Below are 14,604 nucleotides of genomic sequence, written 5' to 3'. Positions count from 1 at the left end.
CAAGCAGGAGCTGGTTGTCTCTGAGGTGCAGCTAAGCTGTAGACTATGGCAGACAGCAGCTGACAACCATTATAGATCACAGCCTGGAAGTGTGCTTTGATGAAGGATTTCTCAGGCACAGCCCAGTTGACTGCAATCGCAGGTTCAGCTGGCTCCAGTAACTCCTTGCCATCATGAGCAACTTTCTTCTGAGCATGGTTATTTTGTCTTAGCAGATGTCAGTGCACATGAATTGCTTCACTGGGAAATCCTGCACTCTGAAGACCAAAGTTCAAAGTTACGATGTTTCTACTGAGGTCACTTGGGATGATTAATTCTCTGTGGTGAGATCTCTGTCTGAGACCTTCATCTCAGCAGATGCTGGGAAAGAACCTGTGTATGCCTCTGACACCTCAGCCTCCTTCATGAAAGTCATGAGACACAGCTGTGAATTCTTTTCTGGAATCTATAAAGAGATTACAGGCTATATTGCTACCTTCTGCAAGCTTCATGACTGCATGGGATGAAAACAACAGACATAACTAAGAAATTCATATGCAGCCAGGTGCTAGCTAGGACCACCTGATTATTTTTATTTTGTGGCATGGAGAGACACAGCCCACAATAGTCTTACCATTGCAAACTTCAGCTGTAGGGATGTGCTCGATGCAAACTGCATCTTCTGGATGTAGCCTAGTGTTGAAATATACCTGCATGAGAGTAGGTGAACATGTGTAAGTAATGCATCCATCTCACTGAGGTAATGGTAGTCACTGATGCCAAAATAAAGTTAATGTCAGATCCTTGAATGACCATGACAAAGGCATTTTGAGTCTGTGATTGGAGGAACTAAGCAGGAGCTGGCTGTAACTGCTGCATGTTTCTGCATCCAGCCCGGTGTGAGGAAGCCATGCAGTACAGACACAGGGCTTGTCAGGGGTTCAACAGGAGCCTGCCGACCGTGACTGTCAGCAGGGATGCTTCCTGCCTCTGCCACATTGCTGTGTCCCTTAAGTCCACGTAAGTTGCAGGTATCCTGTGTCCGTGTAAGCTGCAAGTACAGCCATGCAGCTCACACACCAAAGCAGCAATAAGCACAACTGAATATGACATCAAATTCTCCTTCTCTGCTTCCCTGCTGGATGAGGAGGCTCACAAGTCCTCCTTGCCCTTCCACACAATGGGAACTTCCACGACACCTTGACAGCCGCCAGAGGAAAATGCAGCACACTTACAAAACCTCTCAGTGCACAAATACTGCAAAAAAAACCCCCTGCATATTAGAAACCACAAGCAAGGCACAGACTGTACAAAAACTGACAGGCATGAGCACAGCTGAAGGGAGGGCAGTAGGGAAGAGGAAGAAAACAAATAGGAAATGCCATACTCAAAAGAATTTAGCATAAACTCTGAGAAAATCAAAGCAAGGAAAAAATTCTGAACCCACTTGAATTTTAGCTGCCGAAGCCTCCTGGCTACTTGGCTGCTCTGCCTGTGCATTGCTATGCTTAATTTGCCCCACTGGATTTGCACCTCCTGTGAGTGACTGAGAGGAGCCATTGACTCTGGGAGGACTGATTTAGTGCAGCAGGAACCAGCGGCCTGGCAGAGGCTGCGGGAGAGGCCCAGCCCAAGGTAGGTAAACACTGTCGTGGTTTAACCCGGCAGGCAGCTCAACACCACGGAGCTGCTCGTGGACTGCACAGGGGTGGGGGAGGGAATGGGGAAAAACAGTACAATTCATGGGTTTAGATATAGACAGTTTAATGGAACAGAAAAGGATGGAATAATAATAATAATAACGATAAAAGAATTGGAACATACAAAACAAGTGATGCCCAATGCAATTTCCCACCACCCCGACCAGTGTCCAGCTCGTTCCCAAGTAGTGGCCCCTGGCCAGCTTCCCCCTAGTTTATACACTGACCGTGTGTCATATCATACAGAATGTCCCTTTGGCCAGTTGGGATCAGCTGTCCCTGCTGTGTCTTCTCCCAGCTTCTTGTGATTCCCAGCCTCATTGGTGGGGTGGGGGGAGGAGCTGAAAAGTCCTCAACTTAGTGCAAGCACTGCTCAGCAACAACTGAAACAAGTGTGCTGTCAACAGTCTTCTCATCCAAATCCAAAACATAGCAATGTACCAGCTACTAGGAAGAAAATTAACTTTATCCCAGCTGAAACCAGGACATACCAGAAGAGGGAAGGATGCAGGGAAAAGATCAGAACAGAAAAAAAGAGAAGAAAGAGTAGGAGAGATGGAAGAAACACACAGCAATGGATCAGCAACAGAAAAAGAGAATGAGAAAGAGGAAATTAAGCACAGTACAAAAAAAGGGCTAGATGCTGGATTTAATAAGATCTTTCTCTAGAGTCCACATGGTTGTAAACCTCTGGTGTGCTCCAGTTTGGTGCTGGATACTTACTGTCAGTAGGAGCACCAGCACCTGGGGGAGCCTCTGTCCCACACTGCCCTTCATGCTGCTCCATGGTCCCTATGTACAGCTGGGAAAAACTGATGCTGGCTGGAGGGAAATCAAGCCAGTTGTTTTTTCTTGACTTGTTTCTCTGGAAAGCCTTTTCCCTGGAGAGACATAGGCCTGTGAAAATGACAGGATATACTCAATAAATCTGTAATAGCTGCTACATAAGCCAACAGTGTCAAATTCATGCTTTGCATTAGCCAAGGTCCCAGCGATTCTCTACAGCACAAAAAGTGAGAAACCAGTAGAATAGTCTTCATGACATGAAGCAGGGGCTATTTCCCAGTTCACATAGGCCAACAAAGTTCTGGAACAGTACATTACACTGAACAAAATCTAAAAAAGGAAGATACTCCAAACTTCTTCCTGTTTCCTGATCTATATCCAGGATATGTAGGCACAGCCTGGAGTGTAAATGCTGGGTCATGTTTTAAGACAGGGAAGTGTGTGCAGGGAAAGGCTCACAGTCTAACCTGAACTCCAAAGAAACTCAAAGTATCTCAAGTGTTGTCAACTACTTGAAATTCAGGACAGGTTTGTTAAAAGGTTCTTCAAAGCTTTCGAAGTGACCTTTTCTTGAGCAAATGTAGGTTCAGTTAGTTTCCCATCAAAGTTGTGTGAATGTGTGGTAAGACACGAAACCAAGTGAGAAAAGGCACTATTCATTGACTTTTCCTGTGGCATTTGCTGAATGTTGTGAAAATCATAGATCAAAGCAAAATGCTTGGTATATGTCCTTAAATTAGATGTAATTAAACAAACAAGTGTTTGCATAAATCCTTGAAAGGCAAAACTGGCCAATTCACACATGCAGTGGTGTGCTAGCTTCTTCTTTTTCAAAAATTTAAAAATTTTTTGAAAATTTTCATTGATCAAGGTGTTGAATCACAAATGTTTTCCTCCTCATCATAATGCTGCTCTGTGAAGAGTCATCCTGGGAAAAAAGTACCAGTCAGATTCCCCATCTAAAAAGTACCTTGGATTTTTAAAACTAAAGTACCACAGAAAAACCCATACACCTGTAAAACCAAGGAAAGACCAGCCTAGTGGATAGCTTGGAGTCTGGAAATGGCACAGAGCCCTCCTCCTCCTTGTCACCAGCTGGGGCTCAGCTAAATCAGTAGGGATGGGAAGTCCTTACTACCATTAGTGGCAGCCATCAAAGCTTGCTGATGGTCTCTCTCCAATTCTTGATGGACACATAAAATAACTCCTGTCATCAGAAATGGCACTACAGGGTACATATTGGCAGTCTCCAGAGATAGCTGCATATCACTGAGAACTGGTTTTCCCTTTCAACCATTGTCATTTCTGGCCAAATTTTGAGGCATACAAGTAATGAATGATACCACTGCCACTTTCTGAAGCACAAGTTCTGGGCAAAGAGTGCCTGGAGCTTTCATCCCAACACCTTTCCCAACCCCCCAAACCACCACAAAGTAAAAAGTCAATCCAATTTACTTGAATGAAAAGAAAACCATGAAGACAAGAAGTTGAGGAAGGGAAAAACCCTACAATGGGAACTCTATCAGGCCTGGCCTGGGAGGGGCCTGGCCACCGCTGGGAGGAGGGTCGGCAGTGCTGAGGACACGATCCCCTCTGCCGGGCACGGCCAGGGCCGCGGGGACACCCTCGAGGAGAAGGAGGAGGAGGAGGAGTTCGGGGCCGGGCTCCGCAGCCCGGGCGGCAGCGACATCTCTGTCCCCTGCGGGACACCCATCGCACCGCCCCGTCCCCGGGGTTACGGCATCCCTCTGCGGGAGAGGCTGCCCCATCCCACAGCGCCCACCCCGCCTCGTCCTAGCCCACCCCATCCAGTCCGGTCCGGCCCCGTGCTGCCCGCGGAGCCCTGGGGGGCTGGGGACAGAGCCGGGCCGGGGACAGAGCCGGGCCGGGGGACAGAGCCGGGCCGGGGACAGAGCCGGGCCGGGGGGCAGAGCCGGGCCGGGGGGCAGAGCCGGGCCGGGGACAGAGCCGGGCCGGGGGGCAGAGCCGGGCTGGGGACAGAGCCGGGCCGGGGGGCAGAGCCGGGCCGGGGACAGAGCCGGGCCGGGGGGCAGAGCCGGGCCGGGGACAGAGCCGGGCCGGGGGGCAGAGCCGGGCTGGGGACAGAGCCGGGCCGGGGGGCAGAGCCGGGCCGGGGACAGAGCCGGGCCGGGGGGCAGAGCCGGGCCGGGGGGCAGAGCCGGGCCGGGGACAGAGCCGGGCCGGGGGGCAGAGCCGGGCTGGGGACAGAGCCGGGCCGGGGGGCAGAGCCGGGCTGGGGACAGAGCCGGGCCGGGGGCAGAGCCGGGCCGGGGAGCAGAGCCGGGCCGGGGGGCAGAGCCGGGCCGGGGGCAGAGCCGGGCCGGGGGGCAGAGCCGGGCTGGGGACAGAGCCGGGCCGGGGGCAGAGCCGGGCCGGGGGCAGAGCCGGGCTGGGGACAGAGCCGGGCCGGGGGGCAGAGCCGGGCTGGGGACAGAGCCGGGCCGGGGGCAGAGCCGGGCCGGGGGCAGAGCCGGGCCGGGGACAGAGCCGGGCCGGGGGCAGAGCTGGGCCGGGGGCAGAGCCGGGGTGTCCTCACGGCCCCGCTCCCGCCGGGGCTGGGCCGGCAGCCGCAGGTGCGCGATGGCGAGGCGAGACCCCCCGGCGCTGCCGCCGAGGCACCGGAGCGCTCCCGCCGCCCCGGACAGGCCCCCCCGTCCTGCGACCCCGGCAGGGTCCCAAAAGGTCCCTCATCACTCCCGCTGGTGTGGGAATGCACCGGGAACAGCACACGGCCCCGGGAGTGGCACTTACCGGAGCCCTGCGCACCGTCCTTTCTGTCGCGGCACCGGGCAGGCGACGAGACGACCAGACCGGGCTCCTCCGAGCGGCGGGGCTGCGGCCACCTCCCCTCCCCGGCTGCCCGTCCCGGGCGGGCGGCACGCAGGGACACCCGCTGTATGGGAATGCCGCAAGCAGGTTAATCACATCCCTCCTCTCCGCATCCTTCCCTCCCCGCTGTCCCCCTCGCCCCCTCCCCCTCCACTTTTCATGGCCTTTGGAGGGGTTTTTGCAAGCTTTCGCCTCTCCTTTGAATCCGCTTCTCCACCTTCCAGCCTTGAAGGCGACAAGAAAAACCCCAAACTCGTGTTGGGAACAGTAATCTCATTTGCAAAGAAAAATCCCTGGAATGGGGACTCATTGTAACGCCTTTGGGCAGCAGACCCAACTGCTGGGCTATTTCAATAAAGGAGCGAACTGCAGCAGAACGCCAGTTGGCTCCTCCAGCACAGTTCTCCTAAATCATGTTAGACAGATTGCGTGAAAAACAGGAATTCCAAAGAATTTCCTGCCCTGGGAACAGAAGTTAAGGCTATATTTAACAACATCTGAAGCTGTCAAGAATGCTTTGTGGTTGGATAACAGAGCAGAAAAATGTGAAAAATGCGGGCTACTGCTATACCAAATATGGTAATATTGTTACGTCTGGGGTCTAAATCCCATCTGGAAGTACTTACAGGCAGGAAAAGAAAAGACGCCACAACAGAAGCTAAAACTCTCCTCCTATCCCCAAACATTAAACTTCAACGAGGCAATACAATTCAAGGGCGCCCCACTTGCGTGAGGGCCACTGAACCCGGGGATACACAGTCTGGCGGGGGGCTGCTCGCTGCGCGGCCATCCCGTTCCTGGCCTGGAATCCGGGCCCCTCGGTGCCGCCGGGCATCGCCAGGCTCCCGGGCTCTGCCGCGCCAGGAATCGTTTGGATGCTCGCTCACACAGCAGCAGCAGCAGCAGCAGCACGGGGCGAACCCCGGCACGGCCGGGTGACCCTGCGGGCAATGTCCCAGCGCGGGGCAGCCGCGGGCGCTCACGGCGGGCGCAGGTGGCCGGTCGCGGCGCGCCACCGGCACAGCCCCGGGGGCGATCGGCCCCCTCCCGGTGACACCCTCGCGCTCATGTGTGCGGGGCACGGGGCGCAGACCCCGCGTACCGGGGAGAGGCCTCCGCGCCCCCTCCCGCGCTGCCGGCCGGGCCGGGACCCCCCGCGGTAGCGCCGGCGGCCGCGGTGCCGGGAGACGGGGCGGGGCGGGGCGGCCGCGGCGCGCGCCAGCCGCATTCCTGGGATGCCGCGAGCGCTGGACGCGGCCGCGGCCCGGAACGCGCGACGTCAGCGCCGCGGCGCACGCGGCGGCCCCGCGCCCTATATAAGGCGGTGGCGCCCGCCGCCGCCTCAGACCGCGCCGGTCGCGCTCCCGCTCCGCTCGCACGGGCTCCCGCTGCACCGGCGCTGGACATGGGCTCCGCGGGCACCCGTCCCGCTCTGGCGGCCGCTCTCCTCTGCCTGGCCCGCCTGGTAAGTGCCGCGGCTCTTCCCGCGGTCCGGGAGAGGGAGGGAGAGGAGGCGGATCGGGCGGCTCCGCTCGGCTCCCGGCGCTCACCGGACGCTCCGCTCCGCAGGCTCTGGGCTCGCCCTGCCCCGCCGTGTGCCAGTGCCCCGCGGCCGCGCCGCAGTGCGCCCCGGGCGTGGGGCTGGTGCCGGACGGCTGCGGCTGCTGCAAGGTCTGCGCCAAGCAGCTGAACGAGGACTGCAGCCGATCGCAGCCCTGCGACCACACCAAGGGGCTGGAGTGCAACTTCGGGGCCAGTCCCGCCGCCCTGAAGGGCATCTGCAGAGGTAAGCGGCGACCCCGTTCCCCCGGGACGGACCCCGCGCCCCGCGGTGCCGGGGTTCGGTAATTTCGAGCCCATGTATGGTTATGCTTTGTTGTCGGTAGCTTGGCAGAAAGGCACATGACTTCAGCAGTCTGGAATGCGATTCAGTATGTCTGGGCTCCGCTAAACGCACATAAGGAAAAGTGATTCCTGACTAAGTTATTGTTCTGGCCCCGCGTCCCCGGGGGGTTGTAGGGAGCTCCGCCGTACATTGAGTTTAACAGACCAGCAAATACCTACCTGTGCTTAAACCAGCGATTCGCGCCGCTCACTCCCTTCTTTCCCTTCCTGTTGGTCTCTGCAGCACAGTCCGAGGGAAGACCGTGTGAATATAACTCCAAAATCTACCAGAACGGCGAGAGCTTCCAACCGAACTGTAAACACCAGTGTACGTGCATAGATGGAGCTGTGGGCTGCATCCCGCTCTGCCCGCAGGAGCTCTCTCTTCCTAACCTGGGCTGCTCCAGCCCCAGGCTGGTCAAAGTCCCCGGGCAGTGCTGCGAGGAGTGGGTCTGTGACGAAAGCAAGGATGCGCTAGAGGAGCTGGAAGGCTTTTTCAGCAAAGAGTTTGGTCCGGATGATTCCGAAGGCGAACTAACCAGGAACAATGAGCTAATTGCCATTGTCAAGGGAGGCCTGAAAATGCTACCTGGTGAGTGTGGGTTTATTTGGGTGACAGTTAAGGGGAGGAGGCCAGAGGGTGGCTATACAACTCCTTAGACCCCAAGTGAAAGAAGGACACCTAGTGAGGGAATATAGTTAGACTAACCCCTCCTTTTCTTTCCCAGTTTTTGGATCCGAGCCACAAAGCCGAGCTTTTGAGAATCCCAAATGCATCGTGCAAACAACCTCTTGGTCCCAGTGCTCAAAGACGTGTGGAACTGGCATCTCCACAAGGGTGACAAATGACAATCCTGACTGCAAGCTCATCAAAGAGACCAGGATATGTGAAGTGAGGCCATGTGGCCAGCCCAGCTATGCCTCCCTAAAGGTAAATACAGACTCTTCTGGTGTTCCTTTTCTATCTAAGCTGCTTGAGGTAGAAGTTAAAGGCTGGAAAAGAATCTCCTGCTAATAATGTTATTGCCTTTCCTTTACAGAAGGGAAAAAAATGTACCAAGACAAGGAAGTCCCCCTCCCCGGTGAAGTTTACTTATGCTGGATGTTCCAGTGTGAAGAAGTACCGCCCCAAGTACTGTGGCTCCTGTGTGGATGGCAGGTGCTGCACACCCCAGCAGACCAGGACTGTCAAGGTCAGGTTCCGCTGCGATGACGGGGAAACCTTCACCAAGAGTGTCATGATGATCCAGTCCTGCCGATGCAACTACAACTGTCCGCATGCAAATGAAGCCTATCCCTACTACAGACTAGTCAACGACATTCATAAATTTAGGGACTAAGTTGTGTTGGGGGTGGGATGCAAAACAGAATTTTGAAGTACCCAGCCATGGAGAAAGGACCTTTGATGGAAGTGGTGCCTTGCCCATTTGGGGGCAACATCAAGATGTTACAGGAGTGCACTGTGCAACTGGACACTAATGCAACAGAGATTTAAGCATACTTAAAGCTTCATAATACTGGAGCAACTTTACTGCTTCTTTTTGGAGCACCTTATCTAATTATATACTGTTTTCTGTTTGTAAGTGATCAGATAAATGTTTTGTTCCGGTTATGAAAACTTTTCTATCCTGTTCAATTTAACACTATGCTTCTCCCCCTCCCTTCAATCTTCTCCCACCCTTTCCCAACTAAGTTGGAAGTTACATTCCTTCCTGAGGTGGGCACTTGTGGGGTGTTCACAGTGGCAGCTATTATGTACCAACTGTAGTTTAATGGCAAACAGAAATCAGTTGTTTTAAAGCTGAGTATTTTATTTATCGAACTGTAGCTTTTTGTTTGTTTGTTTCCTCTGAGTTTTTTTTTACCCCTTTCAGCCCCTGTAATACTGGAATAAGTTGTAAATGATTTTAATTTTATATTCAATGAATTAAAAGAATTTATTTATGGAATTAATCATTTAATAAAGAAATATTTACCTAAGTACTCTTAGTAGAGCATTCTGATAGGCAACAGGCTTAAATACAGCAAATGGAAGAGGTTTCTGTGAAAACTCTGAATTCTGAAAAGTTTAGATTCTCTGAAAGTTAAAACAAGTTCCAGTGCAGATGCAGCAATGGACTAAAAAGCCAAATCTTAATTCTTTGGGCAAATGATGTTTTGAAGGGGTGTCTGCAGTCTACAACCCCCTGCTCTAGAAAGTTTACACAAAAAGAGCTTCTTGGCACTGAATGCAAATCTTTGATAGACTGAAATGTTAATTAGACTGTCAGATTATTCAAACTGTCCTGGGATTTGCAACATAAGGTACTTCAATAGAATGCAGTGCATGCATGGTGATGTTGAACATTGGGATGGAAGTGGTTGTCAGGTCTCACGTTTTTTGGTGGCTGGGTTTTGCAAATTAATACATTTCTGTGGCAGAGGAATGCTTCCTACAGGCTGCAGGAGGTAGTTTGCTTTCACTAAATTCAAATTAAATGAGCTTGAAGCAATGACTTTTGTTAATCCTAATAACCCAGTGATGAAAAGTAAACATACTGTTAACAAGAGAAGAATGTGAGGAATTTCAAGTACTTGTCCAATAGAGTAGAAAGCAAGGGAGCTACTCTTTTCCTGACTTCCCACTTCTTAAATATGCAATTATACTTTACTCTGTGGGACACAGATGACATTTGGCTAAGCGAGGGAGCTAGCTGGCATGCAGTAAAAAAATGACATTTAAAGAAATGAACTGGAGCAGGATCTGAGAAAGCATCCAACACTGTACCCTTCTGGTTAGCCTAAAGCTCTGCTACAGAGAACAGTGAAAGGAAACCCACAACAGGGTATTATTTTCTTCTCCTTGTGTAGGTATTTCTCTGACAAAATATTCCCCCCCAATCTTTATTAAGAAAGATACTGCTTATAAAAAACTGATTTTGAGGTTTTAGAATTGTGAAGGGGTGTCATCCAGTGTCATTAGGTAAAAGCAGAATTAGTTAAGGGTCAACTTTTTAGTAATTGGACATAAATATCTCAATAAAATAAATAGCCAAATACCTCAGAAGCTTATCTCTGGCAGCTAATGCTTTGCCTGAGAAATTACAGCCCTCCCTCTTCTGCTCAGTCAAGTTTTCTCCCTGAAGGCATTCAAAAGTTGAGCTGTTCTGGAATTCACCACCTGGCCCCCAGTCTCAGCTGTACATAAACTTGTCTGTGCAGTATTTGTTGACAGCAGAAGGGTAAAATGCAAGGAAGCACTTTTGTTTGGCATCTATGTAGATCTAGCACTGAATACTTCACTACATCAGCAGCTCGTTGAGAAACCATCAGGTTTACATGCTGAGTTAGGAGAGAAGAGGGATACACTGCTCCCAGACATGCAGCAGCTGCAGGCACATTCCTCGCCATCGCCACTGTCATCTCCACTTGAATGACATCCATCTTCACACCAACGTAAGTAACAGCTCCCCAAAAATCACATGTATGTGTAACTGTACTGTGCACACAGACCGTACCTGTAACACACACGTCATGGACAAACAGTGGCCCTGCTGACTCCTGCCTGAAGTGTGGCTTTAGCCAGGCCCTGGAGTTTACAACCTGCACTTTGGTTTTTCCATGTTTTCCCAAATAAAGGGGTGCTTCTGTATTCTGCTCACTGGAAAAATGTACTGTTGGGAGAATAAGGGCTGCAGAGGCAAGTAAGGTAAACATACGAGTAAAATATACTAAGTGAAATTATCCTGATATAAAGAGAGTAAAATGAATCCCACTAAAAAAACCTGCAAGTCTTCCAAACCTGGGCTGTTAGATCGATCATCCATCATCCATATAGTCCTCTCTTCTATTTTGCATTTCACAATTACATGGCAAAACTACTTCTACAACACTATAAAAGGAATCAGACATTTTTTGTGTGTCATCTTTGCACTTGCATTGAAGCCTTTATATCCTCTGTTGTTCCAGATGAATAAAAAGACCCCTAAGTAGTAGGTGTGAATAAATAAAGGATTATAAGCTCAGGTTCCATGAAGTGCAGCAGCAGGGTTTACAGGTAAAGTAATGACCACAACTACCATTTTATTTCTTGTCAAAAACAAAAATATCAATATCCAGAGGAATACTAGGAGATGAGGAGTTAGGGACATGATAAATCATGTACACGACAAGAAGCTGTGCATTTGGACCAAATTCAAACCCTGAAAGTAAAGCCACCAGCACCGTATGGATCTCCCTGGAAGCCCGCAGAACCGCGGGAGCCCGGAGGGAGGGAGGGAGAGAGCGGCACCTTCAGCGCAGGTTCCAGCACTGTCCCCTCCGCAGCAGCCCTGTTCCAGTCATTCCCCCTGTCCCCTCTCCCGTGTGCCCCGGTCCTTCGGCTGCTCCCTTCCCAGCCGCTGGCACTGTCACGCTGCACCGGGACGGGGCACTCGGCCGAATCCGGTGCTGCCGCCACAAGGAGCGCTTCTCACACTACAGGTTTGGGGTCGAAGGAATGCACAGCCTTGTATTCCACGCGCTTATTTACAAGGGCTTGATGGTGGCAAGTGCTATGATATCAAGGTTACACATAAACTCTTCCCTACTATTGAAGGCAACACAGTGAAGACAAAGTTTCAGCTTCTGTAAGTGCTCCATGACAGGAAACAAAACAAAAGCAGGAACACAGACAGACTTCCATGACTACACCAACTCCTTGTGGGATGCTGCCAGCTCACTCTCCTGAAGCAGCAGCAGGTGGAGGAAAAGCTGATACTGTACTGACAGTGGGACAACTGAGCTACTACTGAATCCTCGTGGAGCTGTGAGAGTCTCAGTATCCACACGTGAATTACTGCAGAGCCCACGGCACAGCCCATGGCACAGCAGCCCCGCGGGCTGCGGGCTGCCCGACCCTCCCACTGACAGTGTCTGGGAGCAGGCCCATCTCCCTGCTACTCGTGGGCAGCCACTCGGCTATGCAGGAACAGGCAGTGACCCTAACATCACTGGGATTGCTGCAGGAGGATTTCCAGTCCACTGAACCTGCAAGACCCTCATGGGTCTTGAGGACTGAAACAAAAAAGTCTGCAGTGGGCAGTCATTCATGGTTGGAAGTCAAACCTACCTACCTACAAAGAAGCAGTTAGTTAAGTGTGTCACACCAGAGGCCTGCTCTTGCCAGATGCTTATCCTTCTGAGCTGATCCTGCAGAAATGCATGTGCACAATTTAGCTCCCTTGTTTAATCAGTGAAATTATTTCGATGCAGGGCTCCGAGTGCTCAGCACACAGCAAGCGAACGCTGTAGTTTTACCAGCTGCTCTGCCTCAAGCCAGTTTCTTTCATGTAGACATGTCCCCGTTTTCACCTTCACAGTTTTTTTCCTCCATATCACATAGCCACAAATAAAACAGCACACAAAAACATGGAGGTGTCATAGTGAAAGCAGTAACACAAAACTAGCTTTGGAGATACCCAGAAATGCACTCCAACGCACAGACAACTGAACTGCGTTGAACTGCAGTGAGACTTGGTGTCTAGAAAATATAAATCCTGCAAAAAACTACTCCAACCAACAAAATGATACAGTAAGCATCTGTCTCTCATTCTGTAAAGACCAAACACCAAGAAACTGAATAGATGGCATCCACTATGCTTTGGTTTCCCCCCCATAAAACTACAGCACTATGACTTCTATGTACACAATTTATACTGAAGAAGATCCTGAAAGACCCCAAGGCACCACTCACATAAGCAACTTCATCTGTCTTGAAGTACAACCACTTACAGGATGGAATGCAGCAACCATCCAGGAGGAAAACATTACACAACCTTTTCTAAGTTTTCATTTACTAGACAGAAAAAATTAAAAGGTAGGGTGCACACATTGGCCCAGATGGGAATCCAGCTGGGACATGTACATTAACAACTTCACCTCCTGATGAATGCAGTTTCAACCAGAATGAGTGGACTCCATTTAAGTCTAAATGAAACAATCAGCAGTAGCCCAGCAGTGTTTTGAGACTGCTGAACATCAGATCAAAAGAAGCCCAGTATACCAGCCAAGTCAAAAACACCGGTTTCTCTGAAACTACTAATTTCTGTCAGCATCTCAAACCAACCAGATTAGATCCTATTTAGTTCATTAACTTGACAGAATCAGACATCAAGATGTCATGGCTATAAAACCAGCAAGTCTATTAAGAACTTGAAACAGGAAAATGGATTTTTCTCTACAGAGGCAGATATTTGTGCTGTAGTGGAACAATGCCACTAAAATCAGTATGGATGCCCAAGCACAAAAGTAGAGGCCGGGAAAAAAGGTCACCAAAGAGATACCACTGAGAATTTAGATCATAGAATCACAGAAATGACAAGTTGGAAGGGACACAACAGGATCAAGTCCAACTCTGGGCCCTGTGCAGGAAACCCCAAGAGTCACACCATGTGCTTAAGAGTGTTGTCCAAACAACTGGTCAGGAGAGTGAAGAGTTCAGTACCTGTCCCTCCTCTTCCCCTCCTCAGGAAGCTGGAACTGCAGTGAGGTCTCCCCTCAGTCTCCTCCAGGCTGAACAGACCCAGTGCCCTCAGCCACTCCTCACATGGCTTCTCCTCAAGGCCCTTCACCACCTTTCTTGCCCTCCTTTGGACACTGCAATAGTTTCATCTCTTTCTTACATTGTGGCACCCAGAACCGCCCCCAGGACACGAGGTGAGGCAGCCCCAGCGCAGAGCAGAGCAGGACAATCCCCCCCTTGCCCGGCTGGCGATGCTGTGCCTGATGTCCCCAGGACACGGTTGCCCCTGCTGGCTGTGTGAAAGTGATGGGGACTTCTTGGCAAGGTTTTAATACCACCCATAAATTCTTTTTTGTTATATCTATACCTCATCCACCAACTTAATTTCTATCCCACTTTAGCACAGCTCTGTCCCTACTGGCACTCTTGGCAAAACAGACAAGTTCTGGAGCTACAGTACAGACCCAGTAGAGAACTGGGAAGCAAGGAGTGGGAAGGCAAAAGCAGCTTTCACAGTCGTTTCTTCCTTCTCCTTGAGGCAGAACAGGGATGATGGGAAGAAAGTGGCAACATGATGCTAAACACACTTTTGCTTTTCCACCAGCTGGAATGATGCAGGAACCAGCCAGCTCCTAGTGTAGTCATTTATTCTCTAAAAAAGACTCCCTTCTCCCTTCTCATTTCTATCCCTCCTTCTCTAGCAGATTATTTTGAACTCATTCTGATTTGTCATGCAACCACAGGAACAGCTGTACTGATGCAGCTGATGCAAAAAAGTCTCATGCAAATAGATTAGATGAACACAAGGACTACTGTGTGACAGTTAAATAAAAAGGAATTAAATCCACCATTTCTATCACGAATTCTCAAAGACTTCCCTTACCCCAAAGGTAGGCAAAGCTCTAGTGGCTTTCCATATGTTAT

The 14,604-nt window shown here is 50.9% G+C and overlaps 1 protein-coding gene across 1 annotated transcript; it reads left to right on the top strand.

The window, feature by feature from the left end:
• Positions 1–6,670: 6,670 nt before the first annotated feature.
• On the top strand, positions 6,671–9,179 carry CCN1 (cellular communication network factor 1). The gene is made up of 5 exons (XM_069022925.1): positions 6,671–6,780; positions 6,885–7,101; positions 7,444–7,791; positions 7,928–8,130; positions 8,240–9,179. Exons 1-5 carry the CDS (start codon positions 6,721–6,723, stop codon positions 8,537–8,539), a joined length of 1,128 nt encoding a protein of 375 aa, XP_068879026.1. The 5' UTR covers positions 6,671–6,720; the 3' UTR covers positions 8,540–9,179.
• The last annotated feature ends 5,425 nt before the right edge of the window (positions 9,180–14,604 follow it).

Source organism: Aphelocoma coerulescens, chromosome 8, assembly GCF_041296385.1.
Source record: "Aphelocoma coerulescens isolate FSJ_1873_10779 chromosome 8, UR_Acoe_1.0, whole genome shotgun sequence".
Lineage (NCBI taxonomy): Eukaryota > Metazoa > Chordata > Aves > Passeriformes > Corvidae > Aphelocoma > Aphelocoma coerulescens.
The sequence above is the reverse complement of the archived record's forward strand: the minus strand, read 5'-3'. Positions and strand labels throughout refer to the sequence as shown.